Source organism: Dreissena polymorpha, chromosome 8 (genome assembly GCF_020536995.1).
Source record: "Dreissena polymorpha isolate Duluth1 chromosome 8, UMN_Dpol_1.0, whole genome shotgun sequence".
NCBI classification, from domain to species: Eukaryota; Metazoa; Mollusca; class Bivalvia; order Myida; family Dreissenidae; genus Dreissena; species Dreissena polymorpha.
In genome coordinates this window covers 86,944,137-86,960,262 of record NC_068362.1, presented here as the reverse complement: position 1 = coordinate 86,960,262, position 16,126 = coordinate 86,944,137, and the positions used below count along the sequence as shown (strand labels likewise).

The window sequence follows — 16,126 nt, the reverse complement described above, 5'->3', positions numbered from 1 at the left end:
ATTACACAGGCAACTGGTTTGGCAAAAATGAAATCCACAAAAATAATTGTAAGATATTAATAAGACCTTCCATTGTGAAAAACAATTCCCACCACTGCGCTTTGAAGCCGCGCGGCAGTTATTTTAAAGAAAATTGTTAAGTCCAAGGCCCATAACTTCGTCAAAAATCAAAGGACCGGAACGAAACTCACACAACATATGTAAGTCATGTGTGTAGACTCGCATACAAAAAAATCAGCTGAATATATGTCGGTGTTTCGTACAAAAACCCTCCAGAAAACGGTTATTATAGAGAAAATGTATAAGTTCTAAGTTCATAACTTCGCCAAAAATCAAAGTTCCGAAACAAAACTCGATTTTGATCTGTTAGTCGTGTAGGTAGACTCACATACCAAATATCATCTAAATATCTGAAAGCTTTTCATAAAAAACCTCCGGAACACGGCTATTTTGGAGACGTATTTTTTATTCGCTTTTTGCTCTGATCATATTGAAAACAAAACACACTATTTTTTTCACTCGATCGCTACCCTTTGTGATGAACTAATTCCTAAGAACAACCAGAGGCGTAGATAACTACGTCTCTGGAACAACTTATCAATTTGCATTGGCTTAAGCAGTACGACCACGAGTAAAGTTTTATCTGGTCTGCTTGGACCACAATCTTACCACAAGTCAGGCTTTATTTAATGAAAGTCGTGATTTTCTTCATAATATATTTAACATAATATTTTTCATCGATTATTTATACGAAAAAAAACTAATTATGATACGGGGCCGACATTAAAGGAAACGTTTAACTGATTATGATGATGGCTTTCGTTCGAACTTAACTCAAAGCCGCACAGGCTCATCTGGGACGAAACTTTCCGCCTAAATTAGATTTTTGCTCATAAGAGACTTTCTTAAAACAGAAAATATCATAAAAGCGGACTGCACATGCTAATCTGGGATGACATTTTACGCACATGCATTATGCCCAGTTTTCTCAGAACGCGACTCATATCATAAAGAAGCCGATTTATTAACGTTATGTATTATCAAGGTCAGACGCTATTGCGAGTTGACAATAGGACTTTGTACTAAATGAGTGTCTGGGTATGATACATGTATATATGAGACTAATTTAGCGCTTTGCATTGCCAGACAATAACGATCGCGAATGTTGGCCGATGTGCGCACAATGTGCTAAACTGATTGGACAGTAAGCCAAAAGTGCGCGATTAACCCATTTATGCATAGCGTCTAGAAGGAAGGCCTTGGCAAACAGCGTAGACCCATATCATAAGTTTTGTGCCACGATATAAGACGTTTTTTTGCAACGGTATCATATTACAAAGACGAAGAACACTTATAGCGTCAATGATTAGGAGCTTAAGTTGAATTTATTGAACACCAACTGACCCAACTACCAAACAGAAAAAGACCTAATATGGATTCATTAATTACGATAATGAAGATAAACTTAATTATGGTTGAGCAAAGGTTCAAGTTTACTGATCTAGTGATGAAAACACTGACTTTATAACAATTAATTGTCGGTAAATGCGATTAAGTTTACTGATCTAGTGATAATGAAAAACACTGAATTAATTAATAACAATTAATTGTCGGTAATTGCGTTATTGAAATATGAACCTTAATTATCACTTAAAAAGAAACAAGAGCACCGCCTTGCGGGTGCAGACCGCTCATCTATTTTTCTTTTTAAAGGTGAAGGGACCTATCTCAATTTCAATCACAAAGGAAGGAGGGGTGGAGTGGAGGGGGTGTATAGTGTGGGGTGTGGTCATTTATTACATTTTCTTCCAACAAGAGGGCCATGATGGCCCTGAATCGCTCACCTGACTAACCAAATACAAGCCCAATCCAATTTTCATGAAGATAAACATTCTGACCAAATTTCATAAAGATTGGATGAAAACTGTGACCTCTATTGTCTACACAAGGTTTTTCTAATATTTGACCCATTGACCTAGTTTTTGACCCCAGGTGACCCAAATACCATCCCAACCTTGATTTCATCAAGACAAACATTCTGACCAAATTTCATGAAGATTGGATGAAAACTGTGTCCTATATTGTCTACACAAGGTTTTTCTATTATTTGACCTAGTTACCTAGTTTTTACCCAAGATGACCCAAATACAATCCCAACCCAGATTTCATCAAGATAAACATTCTGACCAAATTTCATAAAGATTGGATGAAAACTGCGACCTTTATTGTCTACAAAAGGTTTTTCTATTATTTGACCTAGTTTTTGACCTAGTGAACTAGTTTTTGACCCCAGATGACCCAAATACACTCCCAAGCCAGATTTCAACAAGATAAGCATTCTGACAAAATTTCATAAAGATTGGATGAAAACTGCGACCTCTATTGTCTACACAAGATTTTTCTATTATTTGACCTAGTTTTTGACCTAGTGACTTAGTTTTGGACCCCAGATGACCCAAATACAATCCCAACCCAGATTTCATCAAGATAAACATTCTGACCAAATTTCATAAACATTGGATGAAAACTGTGACCTCTACTGTCTACACAAACAAATTGTTGATGACTTTTCAAATATTTGACCTAGTGACCTAGTTTTTGACCCCAGATGACCAATCCCAACCCAGATTTCATCAAGATAAACATTCTGACCTAATTTCATAAAAATTGGATGAAAACTGCGACATCTATTGTCTACACAAGGTTTTTCTATTATTTGACCTAGTGACCTAGTTTTTGACCCAAGATGACCCAAATACAATCACAAGCCAGATTTCATCATGATATACATTCTGACAGAATTTCATAAAGATTGGATGAAAACTGTGACCTCTACTGTCTACACAAACAAATTGTTGACGGACTCACGCACACACGCACGTACGCACACACAAAGGACGCCAGACATCACATGGTCACATAAGCTCACCATGTCACTTTGTGACAGGTGAGCTAAAAACTGGCAGCAATTACTTACTTAGACCCTCTTTGCATGTCACTCCTCCAGCCATTTTGTAAACCAGCCCAGATAATTTCTAGGATTTTTTTTTGCTTTTCTTATGCATCAATTTCCATATTGTTGTTGGAGTATTAATGTATTGTATTTTAATTTGTTATTGAGTTTATTTCGGTTGCTATCAAGTGACTCTAATTCCCATAACTTGCACTTGCTTAGTCTTTTAAGCATACATTCCATGCTGAAATTAGTTTATGGTAGTTTTAGCTCGCCATCATTGACCCAGCACACAGTTTTTATCAGCGTAAATTAGGAATTTTTTTATTTTTTTCAATATTTATACTTCATCAAGTCAATTTATCTTTTTAACATGGTTAAAGCTTACCAACTTCAAGGAGCCTTAGCTAGCCTAAGGTAATTTGAGAAACAGTTGCGGAAAAAATGTCCTTTTCAAGCCTATATCAAGGCACTACACAATTGCAAATCAAAAGCCAAGCAAAACCAACAATTATTGACAACATTCATAATGTATCTTCAAATAAGAAAAGGCAACTGGACTTGTATGAACTTATTTCATTTTTTCAATTGATATTACAGCATTTGAATTGTGTATATTTTTAGTATTCATCTCTTATTATATTACCAGACATTATTTACAATTCTCATGCATGCCTGTCTAGGGCTCATGCTGGTTAATGCATGTGTTTTAGCAATTTTAAGTGCCAGCCAAGCTATAAGAACAAAGAGCATGACAAATGTCAAGTGCATTGTAATTGGTTATAACCATGTGAACAAAATATAAACTGGTTATGTTAAACCCACTATAATCACCATATTTATTTGATCATGTTTTCGGGTCTAGTCCATTGTAAATGTTTCACACAGAAGTTAAGAAATTCTTGATCAAACAGACTTTATTACAACAGATGTAGGATTCATCGTGTGAATGCCATAAATTTGTCTCGAAAACAAACAAACCAGTTTCAGCTGTTTTACTGCAAAGCACTTAATTCACACGTGTGTGAACAGTTGAGAAAATTTATCTTATTAATTGAACCATAAATTAAATTTAATTCCATAGATTTGTAGAGATGATTCCTATTGTGAACATAATTTGATAATCATATCAAATTGTAGTATTTATTGATATAATCAGGTTTAGTGACTTAAAGATTACAATTGGCCTTTTTTTTTACACAAGTTCTTCAGTAACCTTAAGCTGTCTTAATGACTTATAGACATGTTTGTTACATGTGGCTTGATTTTCATCCTTTCAAATGAAACTTTGAGCCACGAGTTTAAGAACATTTACAGCTAGAAAGCCTTGGAAAGGCAATTTTGAAATAAAAACAATATATAACCATGTTTTAAAACAATTATTTAACACCTAAGATTTTGCAGACATAGCAGTCTTGAAAATATTGACTAGTTTTGAAAAGTCATTTATCAGTTCAATATTAAATGTATAAATTTTACACGCGTTATTTTTAATGACACCACAATCAGTATAATAGTTCTAGACAAACATTCTGACCAAATTACATAAAGATAAGATGAAAACTGTGACCTCTATTGTCAACACAAGGTTTTTCTATTATTTGACCTAGTTTTTGACCCTAGGTGACCCAAATACAATCCCAACCCAGATTTCATCAAGATAAACATTCTGATCAAATTTAATAAAGACTGGATGAAAACTGTGACCTCTATTGTATACACAAGGTTTTTCTATTATTTGACCTAGTGACCTAGTTTTAGACCCCAGAAGACCCAAATACAATCCCAACCCAGATTTCCTCAAGATAAACATTTTGACCAAATTTCATAAAGATTGGATGAAAACTGTGACCTCTATTGTCAGACAAGGTTTTTCTATTATTTGACCTAGTGACCTAGTTTTTCACCTAGTGACCTAGTTTTTGATCCTAGATGACCCAAATACAATCCCAACCCAGATTATATCAAGATAAACATTCTGACCAAATTTCATAAAGATTGGATGAAAACTGTGACCTCTACCTACTGTCCACACAAACAAATTGTTAACGTTTTTTCTATTATTTGACCTAGTGACCTAGTTTTTGACCTCAGATGACCCATATACAATCCCAACCCAGATTTCATCAAGATAACATTCTGACCAAATATCATAAAGATTGGATGAAAACTGTGACCTCTACTGTCTACACAAGATTTTTCTATTATTTGACCTAGTTTTTGGACCTAGTTTTTGACCCCAGATGACCCAAATACGATCCCAACCCAGATTTTATCAAGATAAACATTCTGGCCAAATTTCATAAAGATTGGATGAAAACTGTGACCTCTACTGTCTACACAAGGGTTTTCTATTATTTGACCTAGTTTTTGACCTAGTGACCTAGTTTTTGAACCCAGATGACCCAAATACAATCCCAACCCAGATTTCATCAAGATAAACATTCTGACCAAATTTCATCAAGATTGGATGAAAACTGCGACATCTATTGTCTACACAAGGTTTTTCTATTATTTGACGTACTATGTGACCTGGTTTTTTACCTAGTGACCTAGTTTTTAACCCCAGATAACCCAAATACAATCCCAACCCAGATTTCATCAAGATAAACATTCTGACCAAATTTCATAAAGATTGGATAAAAACTATGACCTCAACTGTCTACACAAACAAATTGTTGACGGACACATGCACACACGCACGCACGCACATATGGACGCCAGACATCACACGGTCACATAAGCTCACCATGTCACTTCGTGACAGGTGAGCTAAAAATGCAAAAAAAATGCATGTGGGATGGTTGGACAGTATTTCCAAAATAAAATAATACAAAAAAATATTTGTTTTTTAACCATGTTTAAAAAAAAAAAATTGGGGGGGGGGGGTGGGTTGGGGGAGGGTATAGTGTTAGGGTTTGGTGGTCATTTATTAGATGATCTTTAAGGAAACTAAATGGAGTATATTGTGGTATGCCAGGTAAGTTGTTTTGTCAAAGTATCAATCAAATCTAATCATAAATAAAGAAGTTATGGCAATTTTAGCAAAATTTAATAATTTGACCTTAAGAGTCAAGGTCATTCAAAGGTCAAGGTAAAATTCAAAGTGCCAGGTACAGAACCCTAATGATAGCATGAAAGTATTTGAAGTTTGAAAGCATTAGCCTTGATACGTTAGAAGTAAAGTGGATCTAAACACAAAATTTAACCATATATTCCAAGTTAAAAAAGGGCCATAATTCTGTAAAAATGACAACCAGAGTTATGCAACTTGTTCTTTACTGTCCCCTTATGATAGTTTGCGAGTGTTCCAAGTATGAAAGCAATATCTATTATACTTTAGGAGTAAAGTGGACCAAACACAAAACTTAAGTATAAAGGGCCCATAATTCTGTCAAAATGCCAGTCAGAGTTACATAACTTTGCATGCACAATCCCCATATGATAGTTAGTAAGTGTTGCAAGTATGACAGCAATAGCTTTGATACTGTAGGAATAAAATGGACCTAAACACAAAACTTAACCAAAATTTTCAATTTTCTAAGGATAAAAAGGGCACATAACTCTGTCAAAATGCCAGTCAGAGTTACATAACTTTGCCTGCACAGTCCCCTTATGATAGTTAGTAAGTGTTGCAAGTATGAAAGCAATAGCTTTGATACTTAAGGAATAAAATGTATCTAAACACAAAACTTAACCAAAATTTTCAATTTTCTAAGTATAAAAGGGGACATAATTCTGTCAAAATGCATGCCAGAGTTATCTAACTTTGCCTGCCCAGTCCCCTCATGATAGTAAGTAAGTGTACCAAGTTCGAATGCAATAGCATTGATAGTTAATGAGAAAAGTGGACCTAAATGCAAAACTTAACCCCGGACGCCGACGCCAAGGTGATGACAATAGCTCATAATTTTTTTTCAAAAAATAGATGAGCTAAAAAAATGTCGATAGGTGCTAACAAGGGTTTCAATGAAACAAAAGTGTTCTGAATACTTAAGTGTTCGCAAGCGGACGATAACAAAATATATCGTACACTATCCCATTCTGTGGCAGCCATGTGTTTTTTTTATTAACATTTTCTTTTTTCAACGGTATAGAGATTACATCCGAAATAAATAAATTTCACATGTGCACATGGTGGTCTATACGCACTAATCGTTATGTGCGAACGTGCAAGTCTTAATGTGCGCGTCTCACTGTGCGCACGTGAGGTAATCATTTTAGAAATTACCACCGAAATTTTCAATCTAGGCCTTGCTATCCTTTGAACAAATGTTCTGAATAAGTTACATAAAGATTGGACATAACGTGTGACATCAAGAGGCAGCGCCCTCACACTACTTTGGGGGAAGGGGTCCGCAGCCCTTAGGAGGGGGAATTTTCGCGGCGTTTCCCTTTTTGGGGGATTTTTTTTACTTACTCTCTCATTATTACATTTGTACATGTTTGCACTATATTCATTGCATTTTTTCATAATTTAGTATATTTGCAAAGATTAAAATGAAATAGAATTGAGATATAATAATCATGAGACACATCTTCCTGTAAAAAAAAAAAAAAAAAAATTTTTTTTTTTTTTTTTAGGGGGAATTTTTCCCCCCAAAAGTGGAAAAAGTATACTTTTCAGGTGGGGGACTGCCGCCGAAATTCGGAGGCAGATTTGATAGATTGAGGGCCCTGAGAGGGTTTACAATATTTGACTCCAATCTAAAAGTTTTTTCTTCATTTAGAAATGTATAAAGTTCAATTTGAATATCAATACTTGATATGGCAAAAGTGCATTGATATATGCAAACGTGAACCTGAAATACATAAAAGCGGTATAATTATCATGCATGATTGCAAAACCGAGTCAATGGCGTCTATCTGTGACCTCACAAAATGACTCTGAAACACATGCGTAAAGATTCAGTTAACCCATTTAAGCCTAGTGGACTCTCCCATCCTCCTAAATTGGATCAATTTATTTCCAAAATTAGGGATGTCTAGTATATTTTTTTCTATATTTATAATATTTCTTACAGAAATTCCTTTAAGCAAACAGTGCAGACCCTGATGAGACGCCACATTATGCGGCGTCTCATCTGGGTCTACGCTGTTTGCCAAGGGCTGTTTTCTAGACGCTAGGCATAAATGGGTTAAACACCTGTCATTGAAGCAGATACATCCAGTGTTTGCAAGAAAACCTTAACCGCAGCTTTAAGCAAACACATAAAAAACTGGCGAACAATAAAGCTCATCTGAACAAAGACTAGTCGAGCTTAACATGATTTTATTTTAGACAAGAAATACAATACATTGTAGATATCAAAATACGAGTGTTTTATTGAAAGTGATAATATTTCCATAACAACAAAAACAACACACTTTGGGATAAGTTTTCAAATAAATTATATGAAAATAATACAAAATATCAGCTCAATTTTGAACATTAAATAAAAAAGTCAGCATAAGGTTATATCTTTAACAGGACAAACATGCTAAATAACTTCATATATACTATATGGTTTTACACTTAAATGCACAAGACACAACATAATTGGAATTATGAATCATCATAACTTAATTTGGCAGCATAATCTGTATTTATTGCCAATGGCCTGTGCATGATTTACAGCACTTTTGATCAGCGGTAACACATCAACAAGAGGGTGATGGTCCTGAAGTGCTCAACTGAGTTCAAGCTAAACAAAGAGTCACAAATTAATTTGGTGAGCCAATATTTTAACAAATTTGACCCAGACTCAAACAAGGCCTTAATCAAGTATAAAGATTCTTAATCAAGTATAAAGATTATGACCAAGTTTCATAACAATTGAATTTAAAGTGGCTTTGAGGGAGATTTTTTTTAAAGACTTGACCTTGTGACCTAGTTTTCGGTGACCAAGAACCAGATTCAAATTTTGCTTGGATACAGCCAAGAAAACATTCTGACCAAAGTTCTTTAAGATTGAGTTATTAATGTGGCTTCTAGAATCCAAACATTTGACCTAGTGACCTAGTTTTTGGACACAATTTACCCACATTTAAAGTTGACCTTGATATTGTTTATTAAAATACTACCAAGTTTCATCAAGATTGAGTAAAAGATGTGGATTCTACAGTGCTAACTGGTTCACCTGGTGAATGTTAACTGGTTCACCTGGTGAATGCTAACTGGTTCACCTGGTGAATGCTAACTGGCTCACCTGGTGAAATAGTTTCTAGACACAAATGACCCAGATTCAAACTTGACATAGATATTGTCAAAATAAACAATCTGGCAAAGTTTCAAGAAAGAGCCATAAATATGACCCTAAGCGTGGTTACAAGGTTTTTAAAAAAATTCACCTGGTGAAATGTTTTGGGAAACACTTGACAAAGATTCAAACTAAGTCTAGATATTGTCAAGATAAACACTCAGACCGAGTTTTATTGACATTGATTTAACAAGAAATATGTCACAAATACTGATGCACCCACAACACATGTTTGGACTTGGATAAAGCCACTATGTTGGAAATACAGACAAAGGTCAAAATGCTGCATAAAATCGTCCCATGCCAAAATCATTTCTTTTACATCATATCTACAATTGAACTGCAAAAGTTTGAGTAAGATCCACCCAGTTAATATGTTTGAGATCAAAACACAAGATTCAGGCTGAGCAGACAAGTGCAAGGCTTAATACTTCCCACGTTGTAGGGGCATTAAAATGTGGCCTCTAGAGTGGTAACAGGTTAAAAGTTGACGACGAACACCACATGCCACCAGACATAGGATGATCGCCATAACTCATCTTGAGCACTTTATACTCAGGCGAGTTAAAAAATACAAAACATATTGAGCTGCACATAAGATATACATAGAATATTACACTTTTCTAAGGACCCTTATCCTCTCTCTCTCTCTTGTTTGTTCAAAATGCCAGCAACAAAATCAACACCCTTATCATTCTATTTCTTTTCAAAGGACTTCATCAGTCTCCCTTGCCAATGGCTTTCGATTGATTTTGAGAACCAGGATTTAAATAAACCTTCCTTGCAGGAGTCAAATACGCTTTTTGGGCGGTCAAAATACCAAAATCAAGAGTAACATTTTTTCTGCATAATTGATCTGCCAATATTTGTAAGTATAAATTTGAGAAAAATACTATGCAAACCCCCAATTTTCATGACATAATATATATTATAGACTTACCTTCCTGGTTATATTTGCTTTAAAATGATTCAAGGCCAACATTTTGAAGGATTCAAAAGTGATAACATTTCAAAATGCATGCTTCAAAATACAGTATTCTGCTACAATGGAAATCCCTGCTTAGTTTATTTAAAACACTAAGTAAGCCAATTCTCCTCATTCAGTTTTTGGTTTGTCAGCCCCACGCCACCATTTGTAGGCCTGCCAAAGGGAGGAGATCACTGGGAAACTGATTGGCAGGAACAGTGGGATATAGATGGCGAACCTGCAAGAACATTGTGATATAGATGACGGACCTGCAAGAACAGTGGGATATAGATGACGAACCTGCAAGAACAGTGGGATATAGATGGCGGACCTGCAAGAACAGTGGGATATAAATGGCAAACCTGCAAGAATAGTGGGATATAGATGGCAAACCTGCAAGAACAGTGGGATATAGATGGCGAACCTGCAAGAACAGTGGGATATAGATGGCGAACCTGCAAGAACATTGTGATATAGATGACGGACCTGCAAGAACAGTGGGATATAGATGACGAACCTGCAAGAACAGTGGGATATAGATGGCGGACCTGCAAGAACAGTGGGATATAAATGGCAAACCTGCAAGAATAGTGGGATATAGATGGCAAACCTGCAAGAACAGTGGGATATAGATGGCGAACCTGCAAGAACAGTGGGATATAGATGGCGAACCTGCAAGAACATTGTGATATAGATGACGGACCTGCAAGAACATTGTGATATAGATGGCGAACCTGCAAGAACAGTGGGATATAGATGACGGACCTGCAAGAACAGCGGGACATAGATGGCAAACCTGCAAGAACAGTGGGAGAGAGATGGCAATCCTGCAAGAACAGTGAGATATAGATGGCGAACCTGCAGGAACACTGGATATAGATGGCAAACTTGCAAGAACAGTGAGATATAGAACCTAAACCTGCAGGAACATTGAGATATAGATGGCGTTACTGCATGAACAGTGGGATAAAGATGGTGAACCTGCAGAACAGTGGAATATAGATGGCAAACCTGCAAGAATAGTGGGATATAGATGGCAAACCTGCAAGAACAGTGGGATATAGATGGTGAACCTGCAGAAACAGTGGGATATAGATGGAACAAGGGACAAAATTGTCACAAAACCAGGTTTTCATTGTGAAAAAAAAATTCTGATAAAGGGAGAAAACTCAAACTGAACTTTTGAAATGACCAAAAAAAATTAACCCCCTTTTTATTTTTTTATTTTTTTTTAAAATCTATTTTTAGTCGTGGCGACCTTGCCATTGGAGATATTGACGTGATTCTTTCGTGGGACACACCGTCCCATGATGGTGAACAAATGTGCCAAATGATTTTAAAATCTCACAATGAATGACATAGTTATGGCCAGGACAAGCTCATTTATGGCCATTTTTGACCTTTGAACTCAAAGTGTGACCTTGACCTTGGAGATATCGACGTAATTATTTCGCGCGACACACCGTCCAATGATGGTGAACAAATGTGCCAAATGATTTTAAAATCTGACGATGAACGACATAGTTATGGCTCGGACAAGCTCATTTATGGCCATTTTTGACCTTTGAACTCAAAGTGTGACCTTGACCTTGGAGATATCGACGTAATTATTTCGCGCGACACACCGTCCAATGATGGTGAACAAATGTGCCAAATGATTTTAAAATCTGACAATGAACGACATAGTTATGGCCCGGACAAGCTTATTCCGCCAGCCCGCCAGCCAGCCAGCCAGCCCGCCAGCCAGCCCGCCCGCATTCGCCAATCTAATAACCAGTTTTTTCCTTCGGAAAACCTGGTTAAAAACCTGGTTAAAAACCTGCAAGAACAGAGGGATATAGAATGCAAACCTGCAGAGCAGTGGGATATAGATGGCGAACCTGCAAGAACAGTGGGATAAAGATGGTGAACCTGCAGAACAGTGGGATATAGATGGCAAACCTGCAAGAATAGTTGGATATAGATGATAAACCTGCAAGGAAAGTGTGATTTAGATGGCAAACCTGCAAGAACAGTGGGATATAGATGGGAAACCTGCAAGAACAGTGGGATATAGATGGCGAACATGCAAGAATAGTGGGAATAGATGGCGAACCTGCAAGAACAGTGGGATAAAGATGACAAACCTACAAGAATAATGGGATATAGATGTCAAACCTGCATGAATAGTGGGATATAGATGGCAAACCTGCAATAACAGTGGGATATAGACGGTGAACCTGCAAGAAAAGCAGGATATAGATGGCAATCCTGCAAGAACAGTGAGATATAGATGGCGAACCTGCAGGAACACTGGATATAGATGGCAATCTTGCAAGAACAGTGAGATATAGAACCTAAACCTGCAGGAACATTGAGATATAGATGGCGTTACTGCATGAACAGTGGGATAAAGATGGTGAACCTGCAGAACAGTGGAATATAGATGGCAAACCTGCAAGAATAGTGGGATATAGATGGCAAACCTGCAAGAACAGTGGGATATAGATGGTGAACCTGCAGAAACAGTGGGATATAGATGGAACAAGGGACAAAATTGTCACAAAACCAGGTTTTCATTGTGAAAAAAAAATTCTGATAAAGGGAGAAAACTCAAACTGAACTTTTGAAATGACCAAAAAAAATTAACCCCCTTTTTATTTTTTTATTTTTTTTTTAAATCTATTTTTAGTCGTGGCGACCTTGACATTGGAGATATTGACGTGATTCTTTCGTGGGACACACCGTCCCATGATGGTGAACAAATGTGCCAAATGATTTTAAAATCTCACAATGAATGACATAGTTATGGCCAGGACAAGCTCATTTATGGCCATTTTTGACCTTTGAACTCAAAGTGTGACCTTGACCTTGGAGATATCGACGTAATTATTTCGCGCGACACACCGTCCAATGATGGTGAACAAATGTGCCAAATGATTTTAAAATCTGACGATGAACGACATAGTTATGGCTCGGACAAGCTCATTTATGGCCATTTTTGACCTTTGAACTCAAAGTGTGACCTTGACCTTGGAGATATCGACGTAATTATTTCGCGCGACACACCGTCCAATGATGGTGAACAAATGTGCCAAATGATTTTAAAATCTGACAATGAACGACATAGTTATGGCCCGGACAAGCTTATTCCGCCAGCCCGCCAGCCAGCCAGCCAGCCCGCCAGCCAGCCCGCCCGCATTCGCCAATCTAATAACCAGTTTTTTCCTTCGGAAAACCTGGTTAAAAACCTGGTTAAAAACCTGCAAGAACAGAGGGATATAGAATGCAAACCTGCAGAGCAGTGGGATATAGATGGCGAACCTGCAAGAACAGTGGGATAAAGATGGTGAACCTGCAGAACAGTGGGATATAGATGGCAAACCTGCAAGAATAGTTGGATATAGATGATAAACCTGCAAGGAAAGTGTGATTTAGATGGCAAACCTGCAAGAACAGTGGGATATAGATGGGAAACCTGCAAGAACAGTGGGATATAGATGGCGAACATGCAAGAATAGTGGGAATAGATGGCGAACCTGCAAGAACAGTGGGATAAAGATGACAAACCTACAAGAATAATGGGATATAGATGTCAAACCTGCATGAATAGTGGGATATAGATGGCAAACCTGCAATAACAGTGGGATATAGACGGTGAACCTGCAAGAAAAGCAGGATATAGATGGCAAACCTGCAAGAACAGTGGGATATAGAATGCAAACCTGCAGAGCAGTGGGATATAGATGGCGAACCTGCAAGAACAGTGGGATAAAGATGGTGAACCTGCAGAACAGTGGGATATAGATGGCAAACCTGCAAGAACAGTGGGATAAAGATGGCGAACCAGCAATAATAGTGGGATATAGATGGCGAACCTGCAAGAATAGTTGGATATAGATGATAAACCTGCAAGGATAGTGTGATATAGATGGCAAACCTGCAAGAACAGTGGGATATACATGGGAAACCTGCAAGAACAGTGGGATATAGATGGCGAACCTGCTAGAATAGTGGGAATAGATGGCGAACCTGCAAGAACAGTGGGATAAAGATGGCAAACCTACAAGAATAATGGGATATAGATGTCAAACCTGCATGAATAGTGGGATATAGATGGCAATCCTTCAAGGACAGTGGGATATAGACGGTGAACCTGCAAGAACAGTGGGATATAGAATGCAAACCTGCAGAGCAGTGGGATATAGATGGCGAACCTGCAAGAACAGTGGGATAAAGATGGTGAACCTGCAGAACAGTGCGATATAGATGGCAAACCTGCAAGAACAGTGGGATAAAGATGGCGAACCAGCAATAATAGTGGGATATAGATGGCGAACCTGCAAGAATAGTTGGATATAGATGATAAACCTGCAAGGATAGTGTGATATAGATGGCAAACCTGCAAGAACAGTGGGATATAGATGGGAAACCTGCAAGAACATTGGGATATAGATGGCGAACCTGCAAGAATAGTGGGAATAGATGGCGAACCTGCAAGAATAGTTGGAATAGATGGCAAACCTGCAAGAACAGTGGGATAAAGATGGCAAACCTACAAGAATAATGGGATATAGATTTCAAACCTGCATGAATAGTGGGATATAGATGGCAAACCTGCAAGAACAGTGGGATATAGACGGTGAACCTGCAAGAAAAGCGGGATATAGATGGCAAACCTACAAGAATAGTAGGATATAAATGGCAAACCTGCAAGAACAGTGGGATATAGATGGCGAACCTGCAAGAATAGTGGGATATAGATGGCAAACCTGCAAGAATAGTGGGATATAGATGGCAAACCTGCAAGAACAGTGAAATCTAGATGGCAAACCTGCAAGAATAGTGGGATATAGATGGCAAACCTGCAAGAATAGTGGGATATAGTTGGGAAACCTGCAATAATAGTAGGATATAGATGGCAAACCTGCAAGAATAGTGGGATATAGATGGCGAACCTGCAAGAACAGTGTGATATAGATGGCAAACCTGCAAGAATAGTGGGATATTGATGGCAAACCTGCAAGAACAGTGGGATATAGATGGTGAACCTGCAAGAATAGTGTGATACAGATGGTGAACCTGCAAGAATAGAGGGATATAGATGGCACACCTGCACAAATAGTGTGATATAGATTGCAAACCTGCAAGAATAGTAGAATATAGATGACAAACCTGCAAGAACAGTGGGATATAGATGGAAAACCTGCAAGAATAGTGTGATATAGATGGCAAACCTGCAAGAATAGTGGGATATAGATTGCACACCTGCACATATAGTCAGTGTGATATAGATTGCAAACCTGCAAGAATAGTGGGATATAGATGGCACACCCGACAAATAGTGTGATAGAGATTGCAAACCTGCAAGAATAGTAGGATATGAATGGCAAACCGCAAGAACAGTGGGATATAGATGACAAACCTGCAAGAATAGTGGGATATAGATGGCAAACCTGCAAGAATAGTGGGATATAGATGGCGAACCTGCAAGAATAGTGGGATATAGATGGCAAACCTTCAAGAATAGTGGGATATAGATGGCAAACCTTCAAGAATAGTGTGATATAGATGGCAAACCTTCAAGAATAGTGTGAAAAGATGGTGAACCTGCAAGAATAGTGGGGTACACATTGCAAACCTTCAAGAATAGTGTGATATAGATGGCAAACCTTCAAGAATAGTGTGATTTAGATGGCGAACCTGCAAGAATAGTGGGATATAGATGGCAAACCTTGAAGAATAGTGTGATATAGATGGTGAACTTGCAGAACATTGGGATACAGATGGCAAACCTGCAAGAACAGTGGGATATAGATGGCAAACCTGCAAGAACAGTGGGATATAGATGGCAAACCATCAATAATAGTGTAATAAAGATGGTAAACCTACAAGAATGTTGTGATATAAATGTCGAACCTGCAAGAACAGTGGAATATAGATAGCAAACCTGCAAGAATAGTGGGATATAGATGGCAAACCTGCAAT

At 37.6% G+C, this 16,126-nt stretch overlaps 1 protein-coding gene across 2 annotated transcripts in view; it reads right to left on the bottom strand.

Moving 5' to 3' along the window:
- Positions 1-8,208: 8,208 nt before the first annotated feature.
- Positions 8,209-16,126, bottom strand: part of LOC127841773 (GPI transamidase component PIG-S-like) — a 33,423-nt gene continuing 25,505 nt past the window's right edge. The window contains exon 15 of one of the 2 annotated variants that reach the window (XM_052370841.1): positions 8,209-10,397. In XM_052370841.1, the coding sequence (XP_052226801.1) occupies positions 10,289-10,397 (109 nt within the window). In that variant the 3' untranslated portion in view covers positions 8,209-10,288. Of the gene's footprint in view, positions 10,398-13,713; positions 13,894-16,126 lie in introns of those variants that run through there. The other variant, XM_052370840.1, reaches the window with a different exon arrangement.